General features: G+C 37.5%; 1 protein-coding gene and 1 non-coding gene across 2 annotated transcripts in view; both read right to left on the minus strand.

Annotated features, from left to right (window-relative positions):
* CFAP47 (cilia and flagella associated protein 47) overlaps positions 1 to 16368 on the minus strand; it is a 364054-nt gene that overhangs the window by 220592 nt on the left and 127094 nt on the right. Inside the window, 3 exon segments of the mRNA XM_052795043.1 lie at positions 6773 to 6859; positions 9428 to 9516; positions 10124 to 10286. Coding sequence (XP_052651003.1) covers positions 6773 to 6859; positions 9428 to 9516; positions 10124 to 10286 — 339 coding nt within the window.
* On the minus strand, positions 15946 to 16064 carry LOC128145333 (5S ribosomal RNA). Its single transcript, XR_008236437.1, has one exon. It is a non-coding gene; the product is annotated as a 5S ribosomal RNA (ribosomal RNA).

Below are 16368 nucleotides of genomic sequence, written 5' to 3' on the forward strand. Positions count from 1 at the left end.
AAATACTGCGAGTTTCAGCTCTAGACTCAGGTTTAATATCATCCACACGTAAAAGTCATTCTCCCCTAGCAGTAAAATTTGATGAACCAGCTTATAGCAAACAATTATTACATACAATATTTGACAGCTATTGGGTCTCTCAAAATAAATAGTTAATCTTGCTGGGCTAAGAAAAAATCACAACCTTAAATAAACGGACTTGTAAAATTCTCAGAATATGTTACCCTGGAGATTCATTTTAATACCTATACTTAAAGACCATTTTTCAGAAAGGAAAATGATCTCTGAGGTATGCGAGTACAACGTACTATTTATTCCATACTTACAAATAAGTATCTCACATAAAAATACAAAAATACAAATTTTATAAAAAAACGTCATGTCTTTCAATGCTTTATCTTTGAATCACAATGCCAAGTCATGATTGCAAAAACAGACTACAGCAGAAGAGTCACTGTAAAAATAACAAATTGCTCAAAAGCTGCATGAAAAAATAACATAATAAGCATATTACATGGAAATACATTACAAATTGAGAACACATTTCTTCACTGGGGTGAACTATACATTGAATAAGTCCTATTTTCAGAGTTGAATGACAGAGAAACTCACAACACTGATTTGACATGATATTAAACGTCTCTATAAATTTTTTCTCACCCCAATGAACAAAGGACCTGCATGTAAGTGAAGCGAAAGGGAAATGAAACTGTGTTGTGGAAGACATGAAGACTGTGTCTCATTCTTCTGTAACAAAAAGAAATAGCATCTCATTCGATAATAAAAGCAAAAGGAATATAGTTAAGATCAGGTAGGTATAAGAAGCATGGTTGTACTCACAGTCTGGCTCAATACATCCACTTTCCATATACAGAGAAATAAGGTAATGAATTAGGCAGAATAGCTTAAAGCTACCATAAAATAAGTCTACACAGACTGTTTGCTGCACCTGGATTGGGCAAATCTCTAGTACCAATACAGACTGGGGGATGAGCGGCTTGAGAGCAGCCCTGTGGAGGAAGGCTTGGGGATACTGGTGAATGAAAAATTAGATATGAGCCGGCAATGTGCACTCGCAGCACATAAAGCCAACTGTATCCTGGGCTGCATCAAAAGAAGTGTGGCCAGCAGGTCGAGGGAGGTGATTCTCCCCTTCTACTCTGCTCTGGTAAGACCCCACCTGGAGTATTGCGTTCAGCTCTGGGATCCCCAGCACAAGAAAGACACAGACCTGCTAGAGCAGGGTCCAGAGGAGGGCCACAAAAATGGTCAGAGAGCTGGAACACCTCTCCTGTGAAGAGAGACTTGGGGTTGTTCAGCCTGGAGAAGAGAAGGCTCCAGGAAGACCCTGTTGTGGCACTTCGATACTTAAAGGGGGGACATAAGACAGAGAGAGAGAGACTTTTTACCAAGGCCTGTAGTGATAGGACAAGGGGTAACAGTTTTAAACTAAATGAGCATAGAATTAGATTAGATGTAAAGAAGAAATTCTTTATGATGAGAGTGGTGAGGCACTGGAACAGGTTCCCCAGAGAGGTTGTGGATGCCCCATCCCTGGAAGTGTTCTAGGCCAGGTTGGATGGGGCTTTGAGCAACCTGGTCTAGTGGAAGACATCCCTGCCCATGGTAGGGGTTTGAAACTAAATTATCTTTAAAGGTGTCTTCCAACCCAAACAATTCTATGATTCTATGGTATTAAGCCCACAGTAGTGTCCTATCACAACTTAACACACCAATCATTCTACTCTGTTTTAACACTGAAGTCTACTGTAAGAAAAACATAACTGAAGAACCCAAGACAAGCTCCAGCATAACAGTTATGCATGTGCTGTGTAGACACAACGGCAAAGGATCAGCGGTCTACTTGTGAGACTAAGCACATTATATCACACTGGATCAGGTCTCTAAGTCTGATAACTCAGGTAGAGTGATTCAGTTTAACAGGGAGAATGGTGACTAAGCAACTTCACAAACTGCCTCTCATTTGTTTTGGGGTTTTTTGCAAACACAGCTTGTGCCTTCCAAAGTGAGGTTATTTTACTGTGTACTAAATGAACAAAAAGTTCTGCAAGAATAAGTTACAGGTGAGGGTTGGTTTAGGAGGGCACCTCTCAATTGCTTCGTACAAAGACCTGGTTGAGACAGAGAAAATGGCAGGTGTGAATACTTCCAATTCATTCTTGCTATGGTTTAGTCTAACCAGTTCAACCTTGTACTACAAATTAGAATCATAGAATCATCGAACAGTTTGGATTGGAAGGGACCTTAAGATCATGTAGTTCCAACTCACTTCCATACTTGTGCACCAGTAAGAAACAGTTTAGTAGCTGTCACCTCTGAGTTGTCAGTTACCTCTTCCTACATAGTACCACAAAGAGGCTGGACTTGCCATGTTATCAGGTATGCCAAAAATCAAGATCAAAAGCAAAATCATCTATGCAGTCAATGTAGGTAGTCTGCATACATCATCATGTCATCATAGCTATACATGTGCCATGGTGTGCCTCTAGTCTTCAGTCCAGGGTTCAAACAAGCCAATAACTCTGTTTTCCATCGAACAAATTCTCAGAAAAGGAAAATTACTTTGCTTTCTGTATTTGGAGCAGAATTTACTAGATGACCTTTTTAGTCCCTTCCACTTCCAGACTTTATATCTTACTGAGGCAAAAAGAAAAATAAAAAGTGTCAGGTACCATGGGGAAATCTTAAGTCCACAGAGCAGCGACTTCATCAATGAACTTTAGACAACAGACGCAAGCAGACATTTTATTAGAGAGAGAAAGGATACAAGGAACTGCTTACTAATGCACTGAAAATAATGAAACTTTTGAACTCACATCTAAGATATTTGCCAGTTTCCGTGCTCTTTGCGACAGTTTGTGATCTCGAAACAAAGACTAGGATAGAAATTAAAACAGGAGCTGCCCCAAAGCGGTAGTGTGGCTTACATTAGTACAGATCAATTTCTAATACATCAAATATTAATCAGAACTGTGATGACTCCTAATAGTATATTTCTAAACCTTATTTTCTGAAACAAGAGGTATTAATGCTGTATCTCATAACCTATATTACACAGAGACACAATGGAGCCTTTAGATCTTCATTTTTTCTTTATCCTATGAATAAGTAAATACAGGTATTCTGTATAACGTAACTCTTTCCTTGACACATGAAACTGCTTAGAACAAAAAGTGTAAGAACAAAATTCAGAAAATTAAAAATATTAGGAACTACTGGTATTATCTCTGGTTAAAAAAAAAGTTAATAATTTAACATTTAGAAGCTATATACAACATTCTGCAAAGCTTGATGTGAAATTCATTAATTAATTGTTCCTTTTTTTGGTTTAGAATGAGTTTTTCTTGATGTAATAATATTTATCCACATACACAGCTTTTTTTTGCAAATCAATCTGCAATCATGACCATCATTATGACTCATGGACACTGTAATGCATACTCTAAACTGCTCAGTCATGGTCTTAGAATAGGACTAGTAGTGAATCATTAGTATCCCACTTCGTAGTTTTACAGAAGGAAATCTTTGGAAGAAAAGTTAGCTATTAAATGTAACCTTGAACTTTTACTGTCATTTAACACTTTTGTTTTAATGGACATCATTCCAAATACCAACATGCTTGAAAACTACTTAAGGGTAGTTTTATAATAGAATTTCTGGGCCATGTGGTGTGCACCTCTCCACCTGGTTGTTGTTCTCCCACAGGAAGCAGACCAAGCTAGCACACAGATGTAGACCAAGGGTAATAACTGAAGTGTCAAGGGCTTGGAAAGGCATAGAAAAGTGCCTAACTTGAAAAAATCCAGGCACATGTATCACAGTATACTCAAAAGAAAAACTATGTCAACTGAATGAAAGAAAAAATACTGTCCCTCTCACCAAACATCATTCAGCTCCCTGTGGACAAAGAAGTCTTGCCTGCAACCACTGAATGACACCGTGCCTCAGATGTGAGCTACTGGTAGATTTTCTGGCTTAGACAGCACTGTGTCCCAGTTAAGGATATTGTTCATCTGGGCGCTACTACTAAGGGCATAGTATGAGGACACAGAAGGAACTACGAGACTGAGAGACCCACTTGGATCTGCACAGATTATTAAGTTGTTAGGATCGAAGCATGCAAATGACATCAATCATGTAGACACAATTACTTAGAGTATAAGCACTGATTTTATGCTAGCTTTATCCTTATGGAGCACTTAGAGCAATGGGTCCCCATTTTGTGAAAGGCATTTTCTGGATTTATCAAAAGAATGAAAATGATTGAAGGCACAATCTTCTTACTTATCAGTTATGAATTGCACATATGCTAGTTTTTTTAACACAAATTTCAGAAGTTTGTTATATTCCATTCAAGAAAAAATCTTCTTAAAAAGAGCACCTAAGTGGCTTCTATTATCACAGATAACAGAAACATCTAAAATTATAGCAGATCAATACTAGAGATTTCTAAAGACTTAAGATGCCCTCAAATAAATTTCAGTAAGAGTGAGGCCTGTATGTGTAAGTAAAATTACACTTTTTAGACTGATTTATTTCCTAGGGATAAATAAAGCTGAAATATGCAGGGTGATGAAAAATCCTTTTCTATTTCAACAGCTTCTGCTACCTCTAAGTACAATATACTAGTAAAATGTGTAGACATTAACAGAGTTACCAGAGTGGCTCTATTATTTTTTCTTTCTTTGCAAGAGGCCTCAGATAGCAGTTTTAGAAAATCATTGTTTTGTCCTAAGCTAATTTTTAATAAGAGTTATACAATTTTCCAGGTTATTTCTTCTCTTGCTTAAATTGAAGATAGAGTCCTTCACTCTGGCGTATGCTAATAGCATTTGAGTTCTAAATGTTATCTATCTCCCCCATAAGAATTGATAGGATAGGAGATATGAACATTGATTCTTTATTACATCACATTTTGAATTACATTCAGAAAAGACCAAATGTCTTTTTGGCAAAAAATATGAACAGAAGTAGCGTCCCATCAAATCAGTCCAACATTTGGTTAGTAGGCTGAGAGTCTGGAGATCTTATTAGACTAACTGGTAGTTACAACCAGACTCTTTTTTCTAACATATATTACATGAAATAGGCATGGCTATTTCCCCTTGGACACAGGCCTTGCTAAACATATCTGCAGGTTTTGTACGAAAATCATTCTGCTGATGTTGGCTGCACATTTCAAAACTATCATTAATCACTGGAGGTTCATCTATTGTAGCACACCTGACAAGTGTAGCTTAGCTATAAGTGCACAGAGCGCACAGGACACTGGCAATCAGTACAGCCCACGGAACAGAAAGGAGAGACAGAATGGCATTGAATGCATCCACCTAGAATGTCTATGTAATAGTGTTCCGGAGGCTATAGTATTCTTTCTTGATAGTAGTTCTGGGCTGGAGTATTTTTCACATGTATTGTGAAAGGGCTGCTGATAGTGTATTTTCAAAGCTAGATCCTGCCTCTATGAGAGGAAACCTGATTGGTTACACTTTGGTTATCTTTCGTCTAAGGTGACTTCTTACTTCTGTTGGGGGTTTTTTAGCTACTATCCGATTCCAACTGATGATTATAAATACTGCTCTATGAATAAATAATTATAAAACATGGCTGAAGTGACAGAAGATTAGAGAAATGGATGTCTATAAATAAACTGCCTAATATGTGAATGCAACATCTATCATCAAAAAGAATTAACACTTTCAAATCTATGACTGAAAAATAGAGTTATTAAACTGTCAATTATTAAAACAGTGCAATTCTTAATATCTGGCAAGTTCCAAACATTGTTTTAGATATTTGTAGTAGCTCTTTCTCTATGCTGGGCCACTTCTGGAGAGTGCCGCAAATTTTAGTTCTCAAACTTTTTCGATTCTCTCTCCTTTAACCTTGACTATCAGCGATTCTGATTTACATTTCACCTTTTCCCTGCCCGCAAAGATTGCTGACTGTTCATCTAAGCTTATTGGTATTTATCTTACTGTCTAACAATTAAAGACAGTGAAGGTAGAAAGCCTTCTTTCAGACTGTGTCTTAAGCATAGATCTTTTCGTTATATCTCTCCTTGACTGCCATTCCAATTGCTCTCTGTTTTTTACTTTTTGCCATTTTATTATCTTTACCATGCTTACTTTGAACTCTCCTACTCCTTCCAGATTTCCTATGTTAGAAAATCTGTCCATGTTCAGCTAAATAATGATGTCTAGACACAAAATTAAATTAACTTATATCAATATATCTGCACTATTAACCCCTTGCATCTCCAGGAGCCTACTGAACCTGCAACATTTTACACTGAGGCACAATTAGAATTCTATAGACTACCTATTTATAAATAAAAACTTGACCTTACTGTTGCACCTTCAAATATCTCTACCTTCTTCATTCCAAGAATCAGAATGAATCCTGTTGCAGTGAACTGGAACTCGTTTTCAGCATTTCAGTCACCTAAGTCACCAGTTGCCCCTGTCCCAGCATCAATAGTTCACCTTTCGATCCTGGTTTCTCTAACACTTTTTCCAAATGGCACATTACAAGCATTTTTATCTTTTACACTATATTTATCTTTTCTCCACGGTTTGAGTAAGTTATCTGTAAAGTGTTTTTTAAAAAGTTACATAATTCTACAATATTTCCATGTCCTAACCTGTAATTTTTTACAACGGGTATGCATACAACTATACACGAAGATGTAAAGCCAATACAATTGTATCATTCAAGATATTATAATTAGCAATTGCCATTTAGAACTTACCTGAACATTTGCTCTTGCTTTACTTGCCTGGCTTGATATACTTGCTCTGGCTGCATTAAATAACTTGTGGATTCCAGCAAAATGACCCTGGAGTATGGCAAGTACACATAATCACTGCATTTTTCACTTGCAGAATGAAGACAAAACTCGGTTTATTCTAACTTTTAAACAAAAGCTTGGTAAAGAAGCTTATTATTTTCCATTGGAAATATTTTTAAAGTACTGTAAAAAAAATTTTTAAACAGATTTTAAAAAATACTTATTTAATAATTATTAATTCTTCTTTATTTAATAACTTAAAACATTTTGCATAACTTAGGCCATGTAATTTGTAAAGCTTATATAAGCATGCAAAATGCTGAGACACTTATTCAAGGGTTATTGGGAAATATTGTAAACTACTACCTCATCAATACCATAGGTTGATTTGTAATCATAGGGATGGTCCACAGCCATGTCATGACATGCAGACCAATTTTCAATTTTCTTTTCAAAAAATTTAAAAAAAAGAAAAATTTAAAACCAGAAAAATAATGCCGATTTCAATATTAAGACAAATTATATACATATTTTAACTTGAAATAATTTTCTAAAGTGTATTTACAATATGGTCTGTACTAAATAAATGACTGAATAATCGATTCACTTACACTTGAAGAAGAAAAGCTCAGTTAATTTTATTTTGCTTTTGTAAATAATGAATCTATTAAGATAGAATAAATGGTGATTTCCCTGACAAACCACAAGCAACTGCTTCACTTTAGTTTTTCCTGGAAGATACCTATCTTCTTTCCTTTTATGTACATTATACTGTACACACATTATTTCCATTCTAGGTATTGGATAATCCATTGACCTGCTGCTAGTCATTAGTCAAGAATTCATTTTTGGTGTCACTATAGAACTTCTGTTACATGGCACCAGCACACATAATTCATTCATTTTAAACTACATTTCTGCATGTTCTCTGCTCTCCTAGATGACAGTAAAAACAGAAGGAAGATTACAGAGGACATAGTAAAAATACAGAAGCCAATGTCAACTAGCTTAGCACTAGCTGTAGATCTGAATTCAAACTTTTCAATAGTTATGATAATTTACATCAGCTTTAGTTGATTCTCTGCCCAAGCATTGAACCTGCCATTTAAAAAAATAATAATAATGACCATTACTTATTGTAGCATCTTATATTCTAGATATACTTTTCTATTCTTGGGAGAGAAATAGCTGCATTTCACAAAGAAACGTAATGGACAATTTTAAAAGTATTCAACTAATTTTTCTTAAGGAACTACAAACATTCAGTATTCTTTAAAAACTGTATCTATACATAAGTATTAAAAGCTAGGTACTGTAAAAAACAGAAAACATTATTTAGTTGATATAATGGGTAACATCTAACTAGTTGCTGAACGCTAAGCAAGCATTAGTTTAGGGTGCAGAATTTACAGCTTTTGGAAATATCTGACATTTGCTATATATTTGACATGAGTTCAAAGAGGCACTTATATATTTAATTTGTCCTTTTCTTAAATCATACCGTATTATACACCTAGTGTTAAGTTTTTCAGCCTAGTTTTCTGTAAAAGAGCTACTTCCTTGGTATCACAAATGCACTTCCTACTGTTATTTGCAACTAAGCAATGCACCTCCTGATGGAACACTAGATGGTTCAAAACACTGGAAACTTGATACAAAGGATCTTTTATTTTTGATTACTGGTTCAAATGTTGCCCAAATTGATAATTACTTCAAGTAGTTTCAAAAGCTACTTGACATGATATATGTAAAACTACATTATTTCATTGCCTTTAATCTATTCCACCTCAAGGACTTTAAAAAAAGCCAGAAGCTAAATAAATTCATATGATTCCCACATACGAGGCTTATGCCAGAGCACATTGCTGGAGCATTGAAAACAATCCTGTTACAGGTGTCTATACCAAACCCATTCCGTGGGGAAAAGAGAAATTTAATTTGCAGCCTATGCAACATATATTAAACAGATCAGTAAAACAAGCTAAAAATATTATGGAAAGTGGTTCTTGTAAATAAATGAAGGACATGAACCAATGCTTAGCTCTATAGACCAAAAGACAAAATATGGAGTCAGATCACATAAATAGATTTTAAAGGGGCAGAGTACTCTATTTCTTTTGTATTAAGGAAAGCAACATTTATAATTCTGCAGTTGTTACAGCTACGATGAATACAAATGAAAAATTAGATTAACTGATAGTGATGTGAGCCTCAAGGCAAATGCATGTTTTTTTCTTTTGCATGCTTAAAAATTTAAACAGCAGGATAAAGCAGATTGGGGAAAAAATAACCAACTATTAATTAACATGGTTTGTTTCTCTTTGGAATTCTGCTGGACCTCAGCCAAACACAAAAATACAAGCAAGGTTGATGAACTCCATTTGATTAAAGTTCTAGCTTTATTGCTTACACTGAGATGGATTTCAATTAAGGCTTATTTATCTTCTTTATCCATTATGATAGCTTCCACTTCATAGTGTTTTAACAATTTTGGTAATGTAAATCGCTATAATTTAACCTCAAGGTTTTACATTTTTAAGGAGAAGAAGAAAATTATGGAAAAGAGTTGATAAAACAGCATGATCATTAAAGATTTGTATTTACAGCATTGTCTACCTGAATATGCTATCAGTTCTGAAGGGATTAGTAACATTTAGGATAACTTTCTTCAGCTCATAACATGGAGATTTGCATTCTAATATATCCTAAAAGAGAACAAAAATTTTTATCAATATGAAAAAGTTGTGAAACTACATTCATGTATAATACATAAACAAACAGGAAAATATTTCAAAGACGACTAGAACTATGTGTTTGACTGCTGGTGATTACAAAATTAACATAATTTAAATGCTAGGCTTTGTTGCCAGCAAAGAACAGTTAAAGCCTATTTCTTTTTAAACATGCATTAAACTTCAGCACATTTTAAATGTTCTTCCAAATAATAGCACAAGGCCAAGAATCAAGCTATCATCTGTTTTCCTTCTTATCTTTACGTGTCCTCTATTTTTTTCTCTTGCCCCAACCTTCCTTTCTAACATCAGTGTCTATTGCTATGGTATAAAGAGAGTCATGTAAAAAAAAAAAAAAAAAAAAAGAATCGCATAAACACCATCTAAGTTCAGAAGAGGATCTATCCAGATCTGCTCAATGAATGTTTGATAACAAATGCTGGAACACATGCCTATCTCTGCTCTGAGTATTTCTGGGATATATCTTAAATCTACACCGTCTAAAGTTAAAAAGCACAAACAAACCTAGCAACGTCTAACAAAAGTTTGCTGAAATCACTAGGCTGAAGCATATCACCGCCTCCGCAATAGAATTTCTAAAAGCATTCATATGCTGAAAGGGCTCCAGATTTATTTTCAGAGCAATCAGTGCAAAATTTTTAAATTTATTCAGGATTTAAGTATGATTTATATCCTTAGGAATCTTAAATATTCCTCTAGGCTTTTTTCTGCATGTACATAGGCTAATAGTGGAAACTTGAAAATTTGTAGGTCAAAGGCTAATGCTGATGGTAACTCACATTTTTATTCTTACCTCAGTTCACTTTTGTTTGATACAATGTACAGATTAACAACATTTTTCTGACAATATTAATCATACATATATAAACTTACAGCAGGCTCAATATGCTTGACTTCAGATTTCAGAGAGAATGTCAGTGTGGCACCATCTATTCCACCCACACTCTTTGAGATCAGTAGCAACACTGCTTCAGCAGGGCGCAGAAAACGACTAGTGAATTCCACAATTATACTTGTTTGTCTCCTAGGGGAAAAAAAAATGAATATATATATATATATAAAAAAGATTGTTATTATTATATATTATTGTATATAATAAGTATATATTGTTGTTGTTGTTGTTATTATTATTTAAATAGGCACAAAACTGTGACTCAGAAATTACTCAGAATGTCATTTCAGGAACACATTTTAGAGTCTTTGTAATGGAAGGGGGCTAGAAAAGAAAGTAATTTGTTTCTTCTGAAATAGTTTGTTGTAGTTCAATCTTCTGCCTAAGAGCATGTTAAAATATTCTAATAAAGGAACTATATAGACAGAAAAAGAACAATATTGAGTCCTTATTGCTTTTTATGACCTCAGCATGTAGCTTAATTTTTCTTCCTCACGCAGTAAAACAGGAAGTTCTCTTTCCTTATACTATTACCCTAAGTTAACAACTGATTTACTTTATGCTCCCCTATTTGAATAGGTTTTTGTGAGTTAAACAGTTAGACAGCCTCTTATGCATGTTGTGAGGCAGATCTAGGTGTTCTTAATCATGAAAGAAATGAGTAAAAAAACCTTCAGAATAATTAGTAAAGCTGAGTAATTAAGAGGTGGGGAAAAAAAAGTTCTCTCATACAAGCAACGGCTCAAGTTTCTGATGGAAAACTGGAGAAGGGGAGGCCACGTGGAAGGAGAGTTTAGACTAGGTAAGAGTCAAGTTTACACTTGATTTGCCTTAGTCCTGCAGCTAAGCAAGATCAAAAAGAAAAGTTTAATGGCTGAAGATCACACCTTGAAGCTCTCAAAATCACTCTCTGATTTTGAGATTAATGTCTTAAGACAGTATGAAGGTCATAAAAATTATAGTGTGTAGGATTGTTCTAAAAGCAAGAGAACACTACAATTTAAATGTATTCTGCCTATCTACACATATGACCGGAGCAAAGCGCGCTTTCTCTAAACAGAAAAATACCTATATTTTTGGATTTGCAAGTAGAATTATCTCTAAATACATATCAAAAAGTCAGCTGACTGGTTTATACTTTCATTGTAATGTCATTCTATGTAGTTCAAGAAATTTTAAAATTTACCCCCCAACAAACTGTATAAGAGATGGCAGAAAGAAAATAACCTATACTAAAAATCTTGACATTTCTTAATTTACTCAAGCTGATATTACTTAAATAATACTTCAAAGGAATTCTTAAAATATAGGAAAAGGTTATATTTATAAACTGCAGGTTTGTTAGTTGTCTTTCTGGAAGAGATAGCAGATACTTGAATGAAAAGGAAGCTCTCCCCAACCCAAATCAGCCTTCCCCATTAAACAATTTATAGGAACTGTGCAGCCTGATAGAAAAGAATTAAAATAGAAGGCAGAAGGAAATTATGTGTGATTTATTGGTCTTCTGCCAACTGGAAATTCTAAAGCAGAGGCAATCAGCTAACAGTGGTATGTGAAATATGCCTGTTTTGTATTGTATGTATATATATTTACACAACTAAGTGGTGAAGTAGAGGACTTGTAATAGCAATCAGCATACCACGTCTTCAATGGAATCATATTAATTTACATTTGGTTCACAACTTTCATAACAACAGCTACTTTTTCAAGTGAACTCAATGCACACATCTCTTCATGTAAGCTGAGCAATCACAATGATGGCAGAAGTTCTACAAATTTATTTTGATGGGAGTAGTGGCAGGATTTGTCCCTGGATGACAGCTGCTGTCAAGGAAACTTTCTGGGAGGTCCTTTATCTCATTCTTATGATGGACCAGGGGAAAAAAAAAAAAAAATATATATATATATATAGTGTTCTTACTTAAAACTACCTTGGGACCTGAGAACTGGATGGTGATAAACAGAACACCAATATCTTAAAAAAAATTTGGGGAAGATCAGGACAATAACAGACCTTTAAGCCTCAAATCTATACCATGCAATGTAGTAGAAACAATTATAAAGAATAAAAGAATAGGATAAGTATAAATGACATCCACTGTAAACAACATCTAAATCAATGAGATCTAACTGGCAGGAGTCAACACTGTCACTTCTTACTATGCAGAAAGGCCATTAATGAAGACCTCAAGTGTCTGTGACAACTGGAAAGTAAGGAAGTTTACTGATGTTCTAAGTTGCTCCAGGTTGTAAGGACAAAGATTGACAGTGCAAAGATTGCAGGACCTTATGAGACAACAAAATGACAAGGAAATTCAGTGTACATAGATGTAAAGAGAAGCACATGGGGAAAGCAGTTCTGTGTTTACATAAAATTATGGCCTCCAAGCTAATATAACTCACCACTGAAAACCTGGGATTTGTGACAAATAGTTTCATGAAAACATCAGCATAGTTCTGGGAAACATCCAATAAAGCAAAAGAAGTGTGAGTAATAATTAGAAAAGGAACAGACAACAACACAGATCACCATTAGGCCACCAGACCGCATCCAAAGGGCTCAAACCTCAATTACTGTTTGCACCTCTTTACCTCAAAAAGGATATAGCAGAATTGAAAAAAACTCACCAAACTGCAGAAAGGATGACTATACATAATTTAACCCAGCATGATCTCTAGGCTTAACACCTAGGATAAAGTTCTTCCTAACACCAAAAGTCTCAGGATGTCAGTTCTGAGAATCAATGATGAAATCCTGGAAGTTGTGAAAACCTGGCTCTTACAGCTTTCATGTTCCTGCTGCAGAGTCCCCAGACATTACCATTTTTGACAGTGAAGAATTGCTAAGCCCCCCAGAGTCTAAGGCTCCTAAGTCACCCTGCCATTCAAAAAATCCTGGAAAATGCTTCCGGGGACTGCAGACTCCCAGAGAAGTATACTGCCTGAGACATACACTCCCAAAGCCACTTTAAGGATCAAGTTTTAAGGAGCCTACTCTGCTCTTGTCACAAATAGGAATGACAGGGAAATGGAACGTATGGAATATTCTGCCTCTTCGTCCTCCGGCTCATGCAACAGCAGAGAAATCTGATTTGAATTGTGAACTGTTGCCTTCTGTGGCAAAGCCAGCATCACAGAAAACACAAAGTTGCTTATTTTTTTTCTCTATTCATCTGTGTTGTGGTCAATGTAAAGTGAGGTAAAATTCAGCTCATGGAATCGTTCTATAATCTTGTTCATTCTCATATTATTATAACTAGCTTCATCCACACACACTTCAGTTGATATACTGTAGGAGTCAAAGATTCTTAATTTTTTTATCAGCTCAGCATTTACCATCTTTCAAAAAAGCAAGCAATCAAATTCTCTCTCTTTTATTTGTTATATTTCAGTGTAGGAAAAGAAAGATAAAAAGTTGTTTGGAGGGATCAAATTTGCGGAGTTTAAGGCCAACAGAAATTACTAGATAACACAATCTGAAGTAGTTATACATTGTAGGCCATTATGTGCAACACAATCGTCCTTCAATTGCTTCTGATAACTGCCATCTGGCAGAAGCATTTTTCTGAGAAAGCACCCCATATTATCTGAGGCTGAAGGCTGGATTAAATAACTTTCTGAGGTCACTTCTCGCACTATTTTCAACTATTTTCAATGTTCTGTGATTTGCAAACCCCATGCAGTTAAAGAATTTGTCATTCAGATAGAGTTTCTTCCCCTCTATACTTAATTACCTTCGCTACTCCCAGGTTGAATTTGTACAACTCCAGCTTCAAGCTGTTGTTCTTATAAAAAGTTTTGTTCTATATGGGTTGCAGATAAACAAGTCCCTTTCCCAGGAAGGTGTTTTTAAATATTGATCTTCATCATTTCTCTTGTTAAGATACCCAGACTGAGTAACTTATAGGCATATCTACACCACATAAGAGAGCTTAGAGACCTTTATGCTATTACTGTTGTGAACTGCAAGTCTATATGGCACAGTGCAGTGCCCTGGAGACTGGATATCCCAGATCAAAGATTAATTACATTATATGCAAGATCTGACACTAAGCTACACTGAGAATGTTCTGATGCATCCCAAAAGCCAGAGCAGAATGACAGTATAGTCTTCAGAAGATTTCCCTGGTGTTCAGTTGCTTAGGATTGAAGCCAGTTTCATCTCAGCCAACTGATATAAAATATTCATTCTTGACAGATATTGGGTGTAGGTGGCAAGGTCTTGGTAGCAGGGGGCTCTAGGGGCAGCCTCTGTGAGAAGAGACCAGGAGCTGCCCTGTGCAAGACACAAGACAGTTCCAGCTGGCTACATAACGGACCCACTTGTATTGGCTTTGTGTGGCAAGGTTTTGGTAGGGGGGGGGGGGGGGGGGGGGGGGGTACAGGGGTGGCTTCTGTAAGAAGCTGCTGGAAGCTTCCCCTGTGTTCGACAGAGCCCATACCAGCCGGCTCTAAGACGGACCCGCCGCCAGCCAAGGCTGAGCCAATCAGTGGCAGTGGTAACGCCTCTGTGATAACATTTTTAAGAAGGAAAAAAGTTGGGACGGAGGCATTTCGGCAGCCAGAGAGAGGAGTGAGAACATGTAAGAGAAACAACCCTGCGGACACCAAGGTCTGTGAAGAAGGAGGGGGAGGAGATGCTCCAGGCACCGGAGCAGAGATTCCCCTGCAGCCCGTGGTGAAGACCATGGTGAGGCAGGCTGTCCCCCTGCAGCCCAGGGAGGTCCACGGGGGAGCAGATCTCCACCTGCAGATCCTGGAGGACCCCACGCCGGAGCAGGTGGGTTCCCGAAGGAGGCTGTGACCCCGTGGGAACCCCACGCTGGAGCAGGTTCCTGGCAGGACCTGCAAATCTGTGGAGAGAGGAGCCCACAGAGCAGGTTTGCTGGCAGGACTTGTGACCCCGTGGGGGACCCACGCTGGAGCGGTACGTTCCTGAAGGACTGCACACCGTGGAAAGGACCCATGCTGGAGCAGTTCGTGAAGAACTGCAGCCCGTGGGAAGGACCCATGTTGGAGAAGTTCGTGGAGGACTGTCTCCCGTGGGAGGGACCCCACGCTGGAGCAGGGGAAGAGTGTGATGAGTCCTCCCCCGAGGGGGATGAAGCGGCAGAAAATAACGTGTGATGAACTGACCGTAAACCCCATCCCCGTCCCCCTGTGCTGCTGGGGGGTTGGTAGAGAATCTGAGAGTGAAGTTGTGCCCGGGAAGAAGGGAGGGGTGGAGGGAAGGTGTTCTGAGATTTGGTTTTATTTCTCATTACCCTACTCCAGTTGATTTGTAATAAATTGAGTTAATTTTTCCCCAAACTGAGTCTGTTTTGCCCGTGACGGTAATTGGTGAGTGATCTCTTCTGTCCTTATCTCGACCCACAAACTCTTTGTTATATTTTCTCTCCCCTGTCCAGCTGAGAAGGAGGGGGAGTGATAGAGCGGCTCTGGTGGGCACCTGGTGTCCAGCCAGGGTCAACCCATCACAGTCTTTTTGGTGGCTACAGCACCCGGTATTCCCAGGCGGTCTCCCATCCAAGTACTAACCAGGCCCAACCCTGCTTAGCTTCCGAGATCAGACGAGATCAGGCATTCTCAGGGTGGTATGGCCGTAGGCTGGTATGGGTTCTCTCGAACACAGGGGAAGCTTCCAGCAGCTTCTTACAGAAGCCACCCCTGTAACCCCCCCCGCTACCAAAACCTTGCCACACAAAGCCAATACACCACTGCAGGACACAGCTGAGGCCATTGGCCAAGCTGGTGGCACGTCTGTGAAAGCATATTTAAGAAAGGTCAAAAACATCAGAAAGGCAGAGGAGAGAGGAAAAGGAGTAAGAAACAGCAGTGGGAACATCAAGGTCAGAGGAGGAGAGGGACAGGAGGTGCTCCGGCTGCCAGAGCAGATATTTCCCTGCAGCATG

The sequence above is a fragment of the Harpia harpyja genome, chromosome 8, assembly GCF_026419915.1.
Source record: "Harpia harpyja isolate bHarHar1 chromosome 8, bHarHar1 primary haplotype, whole genome shotgun sequence".
Taxonomy (NCBI): domain Eukaryota; kingdom Metazoa; phylum Chordata; class Aves; order Accipitriformes; family Accipitridae; genus Harpia; species Harpia harpyja.